At 37.1% G+C, this 8561-nt stretch overlaps 2 protein-coding genes across 3 annotated transcripts; one reads left to right on the top strand and one right to left on the bottom strand.

Moving 5' to 3' along the window:
• Positions 1-1834: 1834 nt before the first annotated feature.
• LOC118735904 (RIP-like protein) lies at positions 1835-2944 on the bottom strand. 2 transcript variants are annotated; one of them, XM_036465929.1, is made up of 4 exons: positions 2676-2944; positions 2543-2617; positions 2207-2481; positions 1835-2138 (listed from the first exon to the last, which is right to left on the bottom strand). In XM_036465929.1, the coding sequence occupies exons 1-4, from the start codon at positions 2733-2735 to the stop codon at positions 1937-1939; spliced, it is 612 nt and encodes a 203-aa protein (XP_036321822.1). In that variant the 5' UTR covers positions 2736-2944; the 3' UTR covers positions 1835-1936. The 2 variants fall into 2 exon arrangements, with proteins under 2 accessions (XP_036321822.1, XP_036321821.1); XM_036465928.1 differs by having other exon boundaries at positions 2680-2940.
• An 837-nt stretch (positions 2945-3781) lies between these two features.
• LOC118735903 (60S ribosomal protein L7) lies at positions 3782-4918 on the top strand. Its single transcript, XM_036465927.1, has 3 exons — positions 3782-3884; positions 3975-4291; positions 4357-4918. The coding sequence occupies exons 2-3, from the start codon at positions 3975-3977 to the stop codon at positions 4814-4816; spliced, it is 777 nt and encodes a 258-aa protein (XP_036321820.1). The 5' UTR covers positions 3782-3884; the 3' UTR covers positions 4817-4918.
• The last annotated feature ends 3643 nt before the right edge of the window (positions 4919-8561 follow it).

The raw sequence follows: 8561 nt of genomic DNA, 5'->3' as shown, positions 1-8561 counted from the left end.
ACATACATAAATATGTATGGATACGGTGACCATCCGTCCTGTTTTTTGCAGGACCGTATTGTTATATAAAAGATTGTCCTGCGTGGTTTTTCAAAACGGAAAAACTTGAAAATGTACTGATTTTTGTTCTGCCTTTGCCTGCATTTCATTCGATATTTTAAAATAACTGACGTTAGCCCCTTTCTGATCAAAATATAAGCAATGCCGAGAACTGATTGATAACTACATACATACATGTGTGTGGGGCTGGCTTTGAAGCTTAATTTTGAGCGGCCACGGACAATGGATGACGAAGAACAGCATCAAAGATATCAGTAACTTCATTTTCGTTGTTGGTGTTTCCGACAGGGTAGGAGTGTGATGTAATGTGGAACGATTTTCCGTCATCCTTTGTCAAATTTGTCAAATTTCGTTCTCGAAAAATGACACTGAAGATGGCACAACGCCGAAACCGGTTTGTCTTCAAACCAAATTTGACAAGGGATGACGGAAAATCGTTCCACATTACATCATATCAGTAACCCTCTCTACAAAGAAGCATTTTCGAGATTTTTTCTAAAAAATTGGTTTTTTTGTAAATTTCGGAGCTTTTTATCAATATCCCATAAAGAAATCATATATATATATTTGTAATGGGCACATCAATACCTTTCGAACTGTAAATCTTTAACGTCCATTCATGACATATTAAGAGTGTTCGCTATGCAAAAAAAAATTGTACAAGTTACCAAATCGTACAATTGTACAATTGTTACCAAATCGTGTTTGTTTAGCCAAAAACCCAGTAAAACTTGCAAGGAAAGAGCACAATTTTGAGGGGAAGTTGCAAATTCGTGCTGAGATATAGGAAAACCGACAGTGACTTCCACAAAGAAATTGAATACTATGTTGAAGAAAGTCAGAATAAGAAGAATTATACGTACATATAGGTCCTGTTTTGTTTTCCACCTGAAATAATTTAAAAAATTTATTAGGCTCGAAATGCAACCGTGGACTTCGGCTGGCAGTGAAGCTTGCAAATGTTTGCTAATTCCTGTTCGTGCAAAACTTAGTAAGTTTCTCTCTTAGGGAGAGTAAGATACCTTATTCTCTGAATTTTTTTACTGGCTAATTCTTACTGGCATTTGCATAGCGAACAGAACTATTGACGAATAACTGCAAAGAGTCTTCGACCCAGTAATCAAAAAAGTAATCAACTTTGAAAAAGTAGACTGCCATAAAGTCGTTTAAGCCCTACAAATCTCTGTGGCCAGACGGCATATTCCCGGCACTACTTTCGAATGGTACAAACAAAATTAGTTAAAAATTGGTTACAATCTTTAATACTTGCTGACACTGGAACATGTTGCTATTAGCTGGAGGGCAGTCAAAGCAATCTTTTTACTAAAGGGAGAGAATAAACCGCCATATTATCCAAAATCCTACAGGCAAATTAGCCTTTAATCTTCAATGCAAGACATTGGAAAAACTACTGGATCACCACCTAAGAGAGGAGATACTATCTAGATATGCTTATCAAAAAGGCAAATCATCCATTGCGGCACTTCACGCTATTGACAGTGCTAGCTTCAAATGCACGAAGTGGCACTATCCAATAGAGGTGCTAGTCCCAAATGTACCACAATCAAGGCGAACCTAGAACCGGAAGAACTCAGCGTCACTGCAGTAAAAGGCTGTCCACAGGGGGGAGTGTTAGCTCCAATAAATAAATAAAATGTATTTACTTCTAATGTTTACGACATACAACAATACGACACTTACGACACAGTTGTGAATCCCTCAATTGATAATACCCTTCCCAAAATTTACTGAGCGAAACGAAAATTCATAGAACTTCAGTGTGCAAGCATACAAGGGTATAATTAGTATGGGGTATGAATTTATGTACTATGTAATAAGTAATACTCATAAAATTGTAATGACAAATATTATATTCTTAGAAGCTATAAAAATAATCGCATTTATCACATATAGCACAGAGATTGTTGGCAGCTGAATCGTCTGTTTTGACCATTACATTAACGACACTTTGTGGCTCCAGATAGAAAGTGAGGTTGGCGTCACACCTCTGTCCGTGTAACTCTATTTGAGTATGTAGTATTTTATGTAATTCGAAGGGTTTTGCGGAAAAATTAAAGCTAAATTAAATTTTAAATAAATCAATCAAAAGGTATGTATGTATGTGTGTGCATTACTTTTGACTTACTGTACACCGCATTTGCAATTAAAGAGTGTGCCGCTTTCTTGCTTTCTATCCGAAGAAGTGGAAGAAAGGTTTCTTTGTTGGCAAATGGGGCATATTATAGATGCATTGTTGTTATCTGCATCAGCTGCGTCTATCAATGATGCCTCCTCTGCTTCTAATTCTTGAACAAACCATTCGTTCATTTCATTGCGCAGTTCCATGTAAATCTCTTCCTGCAACTTCAAATCGCTTTCCAAGTTAGCAAGTTCCTCGCGCAACAATTTATCAAGATCGAGCTGCATATATACTAATGATTTAAAACAAACAACCAACAGTAAATACACTACCAAAACTTACTTCTTCAGTTATATCAGCCAGTCGTCTTCTACTAAAGTTGGCTTGTCTTGCTTCACGCACCCTGAGCCGACATTTCTAAATTAAATATAGAAATTATAGTAAAAAAGCAATCATTGTATTCGTACTTGCTTACTAACATTTCGCAATTGATCTCGTATTTTTGGTGATCCATAGCGATACACTTTGGCGGCATTTCTTGAATGTATTTTCTGTTCCACACTTGTTCGATATACGGGGCTTGTAGGACACTCCAGCGACATGTTTTTATATTTTGACCAATTTATTCGCCTCTGAGCAACGCTTTTTAGAAACAAATTTATATTAATCATTAAAACTAGTTTCAGTTATTTCAGCAGTTTTCATTAGGTAAATAAAACAGCTGTTTTTGGCGGTTTGGCTAATGTCAAAACTTTGTTTTGGGATCAAATGCACTTCCAAAAATCGGTTCGGGACTTGGTTTTGGGATCAATCGAATAAAAATAACACCCCAGCAAGAACACTGTCGGGTAAATACCGAATTGTAAAATCGCCTCATTCGCAACCGAATTTTACCGAGTGAGGACGTAAGAGAGAAAAATGGAAGAAAACCAAACCTTTTTTGTTGTGAACCAGTCATGTTTGCATAATGTATAGCCATGATACTAATATTTAATATTTATTTTTTGTATCATGATGTATACCAAAATGGGAAAAGTAGCTAATAAAAATGAACACAATGGACGAGGTAAGAATGAAACGTAACTAGCCATATAAGTTAAATAATAAACAGTTTTATGCAATTATTTACCAAGGTGCGTTCATGAAAGAATGCGGATAAACTGATAAATTTAAGCAATTTATCCCTTTATCACTTTATATGAAGAACCCTACTAATGAATTGCTGACGTGGGATGGGTGAAAAAACTACGTTAGTCCCCTTTCAGACACGTCAAGTCTTGCTTTCAAGTCTGCTCGTTCGTAGGCAAAGGAGGTGAGAAGAGAGGGGAAGAGTATACTCCGTACAGTCAATTCGTTTCCAGTTTTCTTGTCTCTTTTGATCTTTTCGTTGCTTCCCATTTAAAGAACCAAGGACTTGAATTCAATTAAAGTTGACGCGTGTGGAAGCAAATAGAAAACACAAAAGAGAATTCGAAAAAATTGCTTTCAAGACTTGACGTGTCTGAAAGGGGACTTACTTTTATCAGTTCTTTAGCTCAGGCACAAACCATTTCCGATTTGACAGTTTACGTTTTCGTCAGTTCTACCAACATGACTTAATTAGCTAATCGACCGCATCCAACATGGCCATCAACTTCCTTTCGCCTTTTCCTTTTCTTTTCAACGTGCTAAGTGACAACTTAAGGTTAGCAGAAAATTTGGTGTTTTTCACATACATTGCATAGAAACCAAAATTTTGGCAATTTTAAAATATTCCTGTAATATTTCTATACAGATGACTGCCACCACGGCCGCTAAAAAGCCCGAAGCAAAGGGCAAACCTTCCAAGAAGCTGCCCGCTGTCCCAGAGTCGAAGCTGAAATTCAGCAAGAAGCAGGTTAGCAAACGTGCTATACTGATCAAGCGGAAATTAAAACGCTCTGCCGTGATTGCACTCCGCAAGCGTGAAAACTTGGTGCGGGCTGAGAAATATCAAGCGAAATATCTCCGTGATGAACGCCGTGAGATCAAGTTGCGCCGTTTGGCAAAGAAACGCGGCCAATTCTACGTGCCTGCAGAGGCCAAATTAGCTTTTGTGATCCGTATCCGCGGGTAAGCTATTAATGTGGAAATTTTACGCTGCCGGACACTAAATTTGTCTTTTTTAACATCAACAGTATCAACAAAGTTGCACCAAAGGTGCGTAAAGTTTTACAGTTGTTCCGTCTTCGCCAGATTAACAACGGTGTGTTCATCAAGTTGAACAAGGCTACTATTAATATGCTACGTATTGCCGAACCTTATATTACATGGGGCTATCCAAATCTAAAATCGGTTCGTGAGTTAATCTACAAACGTGGATTTGTCAAACACAACCGTCAACGTGTCCCAATCACCGACAACTTTGTAATCGAACGCAAATTGCGCAAAGCGCATGATATTCAGTGCGTTGAAGATTTGGTGCACGAAATTTTCACCGTTGGATCCCATTTCAAGAAAGCCTCCAACTTCCTGTGGCCATTCAAGCTCAACACACCAACCGGCGGCTGGCGCAAGAAGGCTAATCACTACGTTGAGGGTGGTGATTTCGGTAATCGTGAGGATAAGATCAACAAATTGCTGCGCAAGATGGTTTAAAAAAATTTGTTGGTGTACAAGGTGGAGTATTTTTATTGCAGAAATATATAATAATAAAAATAGAAAAGAATGTTTTTGTACCAAAAGGCATAACAAATTTAACATGGGGGTTCATTTGATTCCTAGGGTCTATAAAATAGGAGTTCGATGCTTTTATATTAACGGATTAAAGAGACAATTTAATATAAAAAAAAAAAAAACGTTTTAGTTTTCTTCTAATATATTTCCGTTAACTCCAAAATTAAAAAAAATAAATCCTCGTGCATATCGAAGTAAAACATTTTTTAAAAATAACCGTTTGTTCAATTAACCGTTAGCTCAATTTATATCCTGAAATTTTTGGAAAGCCCCTGAATAATTGGAAAATTGAAACTAAATTACAATTTGTAACTTTTGGTGATGCACCGCGATACATTCGAAGAGTAATCAATTCCACCTTTTATTATATCGGGACACATTTTAAAAACTTTTTTGTCTTATAGTTGATTTCCACCAAGCCTTAACTGCAGTTTATGCCGATTGGAAAACGGAGATGCCAACTCGCAAGGAGGTAATTCCACCTATTAAGTAGAAGCAAACCAAAGGAAGAAAACAAAACTTAAGAAAAAAACCTGGAACTTTTCTGAGCTCTTAACTGCAGTTAATCCTTTGGTGGAAATAGGCTTTAATGTTTGTGATCCATTTTTCTTTTATTAACCGACTTCAAAAAAAGAAGGTGGTGTTTGAACCACGTTAACCGATTTCTATAATTTTTTTTTTTTAATAAAAGGTGGTACCTCAGAGGTGGTCATTGGTGCTTGCAGAAATTAACTTTACTCGTAAGTTTTTATATGCGAATTAAAGTCGGTTTTACTTTTTGCTTAAAAATTACTTGTTTGATGATAAAAGGCAGGTATTTAAGCTTTATTTTTATTTTGTTCTAAGGATTCCACAATGCAGCGTTTTTCTACTATAAAAGTAAAAAAAAATGGTAAAATTGCGTTTTTTGATACATTTAAACCAAGATATCTAGAAAACTAGGCCAAATCCGGTTGTCTCTTGTGCATGACTCGACTGTTTGCTCGAATAAATTAAGAAAGAGCGACCGGAATTGGCCACCGGAAAAGGAGTTGTCTTCCATCATGACAATGCCAGGCCACACACATCTTTGATGACTCGGAACAAATTGAAGGATCTTAGGGGTTTTAAATCCACCGTATAGCCCCGACCTTGCACCATTTGACTTCCATTTGTTTCGCTCTCTACAAAAATCTCTTGATGGTAACAGCCGCTGAAAATAACTTGACCACAGCAGTTCTACCAGGCAAATGGCAAAAGGTCATAGACACTAAACGCCAATATATATGTACTTGATTAAAATTGATTTTCAAAAACATATCTACCAAAAATCCGCGGAGACTTTATATTAAAAAAGTAAAAGTAATTCGTTAGCTATTTGGTTCCATTTGTCCCAAAATGGACCACAGAATCAAGCGCGAACTAGAAACAACCAAGATGACAAAGAATTATATATTGCACGGGAATAATAGTAGAATCGCATCATTGGTAAATGAACATTGCTATACATTCAATTGTTTCGGAAGATTATCACACACAGCTTTACGATATAGCCGTTCTAGGCGCACAACCACCGGACATCGACGAGATGGGGCTTCCTCTGCCTCGGAAGACAAGAACCACAATAGCCCAACTTCGCTCTGGCTACTGCAGCAGGTTAAACTCATACCTGAGCAGACTAAACGCAGATGTGCCAAATGAGTGACCGGCATGCGGGGAGACACCCCATGACTCGAAACATCTCTTCGTATGCCCGGAAAACCCGCCAACCCTAACGCTTTTGTCCCTATGGACCGACCCTATTGAGGCTGCACGCTTCTTAGGGCTTCCGTTAGTGGAGCTTGGCGACTACGACTGAGATATTAACCGATCTGGGCGGGGTTGTTGTAGCCGCTACAACAACAACAACATACGATAATGCATTTGTTATACTAGCTTTATTACATTGAACTGATCTTGTAATGTAATTATCTTAGAATGTTTAGGGCCGGTTGTTCAATGTCTGGTTATCACTACCACTACACTATCGACGATTTCGACATCATGCATGTCGTTCCCACGACAGTCGGGTCTACGTAACCGGAACGACCCAGATTTATATCTGGCCAAGGACTGTCACTCCAGCAACACTCCCCAAAAAGTCTTTGGGGAATTTGTATGCTGCTACAACAACAACATCATGCATGTAACATGTGATCGATAAAGCAGTAGTTGTGCTTAACCGGAGCTTCTACCTCCGATTTGTGCTAATCAGATATTGAACAACCGGCCCTTAATGTGTTAAATTGTTATATTAGTACAAAGTAGATCGGCGTTAAGCGTTAATAAATTAAATGAAAATTATCAGCGAGATATGTAAATATTTATAAGTCTTTAAAGACTTATTTTGAGACTAATACTATACAAGTATTTTCATAATAATTATGAGTGAGAAAAAAATTGCTAAACCTCAAAAGGACGAGGCTGTTCAGGCCCATTTCGGAATTAGTTCGGGATCACTGCGTTACTAGGTTGGGGCTACTTTGTCTCAAATTCGGGGCTAGTTTGACACCAACTCGCGACTAGTTGTGGACTATTACAGGCCTGGCTCGGGACCAATTCTAAAAAATCCTGTTGGTTTTTGAGAACATTTTTGTTGAAGGCGGTGCGCATTTTCTTCCTATAACGAATGAACAAAATCTGGGTATATTCGAGCCACAATTAGTACGGCAATGTCACTCTTTATGGAAGAACATTACGTTTTACGCGAAAATTTTGGGTGACTCTGCCTACGTACATCAGTTGCTCATTATTGGCAAATAAAAAGCAACATACAAATTTTGGTAGTAGTACACTTTAGCGGAACCTTGCCAAAAAAAAAAAATCTAAACAAACGTGATTTTTTAGAATTTTCAAACGTGCATAATATTATACTAAAATCGAGAAGGCTACAAAACTGCATACCCCATAAATTTCTAAAAATTCTGAATAAAAAGTTGAAAATTTGGAAGACATTTTTTTTAATATGTTAAATGTTCCTGAATTGTACACAAAGTTTTGAACATTGACCCTATGGTTTATGTTATAGAATCTACTATATTTTTATAAAAAATTTACGAGAAAAACTTATCACGTAAAACATTGTGAATATCAATTGTAAAAAATAAATGTGTGCTATTTACGTGAGCGCCACTGTAAGACTGTATCAAAAAACTTTTGCTGAATTTCCACTGGGCATTGAAATTACAAAAAATGTGTGCCATTTATAAAATTCCATTAGGAAATGAATTTAATGACAATTTTTTTAACGTAATGACACGATTATTTTTTAATGCCCAACTTTGTCATTAAAATTTGGATGACTTTTTTAAAACTCCACTATGAAATAATTGTTATTCTGGGTCTCTGTTAGAATGTTTGAATTTCTCCATAGAGCTCTTATTCTTTTGAAAGATTTTGAAAGGAACGTCGCCATGACGGTCTCATTTGAATAATACGAGATGTGAAAAACTTTTAATGTTGACTTTACCTGATACACGTATCGAATTGGAAGGCAGCATAAAGGTGGCCTCAAACTGATGCGATACGGTATCGTTTTTAATGCGATAAAGATAAAAAGCGAAAGGTGCGATATGATACAATTTTTGAACGCGTCGTTATGCAGCGGTATACCGCATCTGTTTGAGCACTCCCATATACCGCAGTGGTT

The sequence above is a fragment of the Rhagoletis pomonella genome, unplaced genomic scaffold (assembly GCF_013731165.1).
Source record: "Rhagoletis pomonella isolate Grant_MI unplaced genomic scaffold, Rhpom_1.0 Rhpom_scaffold_00003, whole genome shotgun sequence".
NCBI lineage: Eukaryota > Metazoa > Arthropoda > Insecta > Diptera > Tephritidae > Rhagoletis > Rhagoletis pomonella.
This window is presented reverse-complemented; position numbering and strand designations above follow the sequence as displayed.

Bases quoted from the DNA above. Each gene is read 5' to 3' on its own strand.
- LOC118735904 (XM_036465928.1), bottom strand. From the start codon at position 2,871: ATGATTAATATAAATTTGTTTCTAAAAAGCGTTGCTCAGAGGCGAATA. The intron at 2,482-2,542 runs GTAAGTTTTGGT...GTATATATGCAG, and splicing joins TGGCTGATATAACTGAAGAA to CTCGATCTTGATAAATTGTT. The intron at 2,139-2,206 runs GTAAGTCAAAAG...AATTTAATTTAG, and splicing joins AATTGCAAATGCGGTGTACA to CTTTAATTTTTCCGCAAAAC.
- LOC118735903 (XM_036465927.1), top strand. From the start codon at position 3,975: ATGACTGCCACCACGGCCGCTAAAAAGCCCGAAGCAAAGGGCAAACCT. The intron at 4,292-4,356 runs GTAAGCTATTAA...TAACATCAACAG, and splicing joins TTTGTGATCCGTATCCGCGG to TATCAACAAAGTTGCACCAA.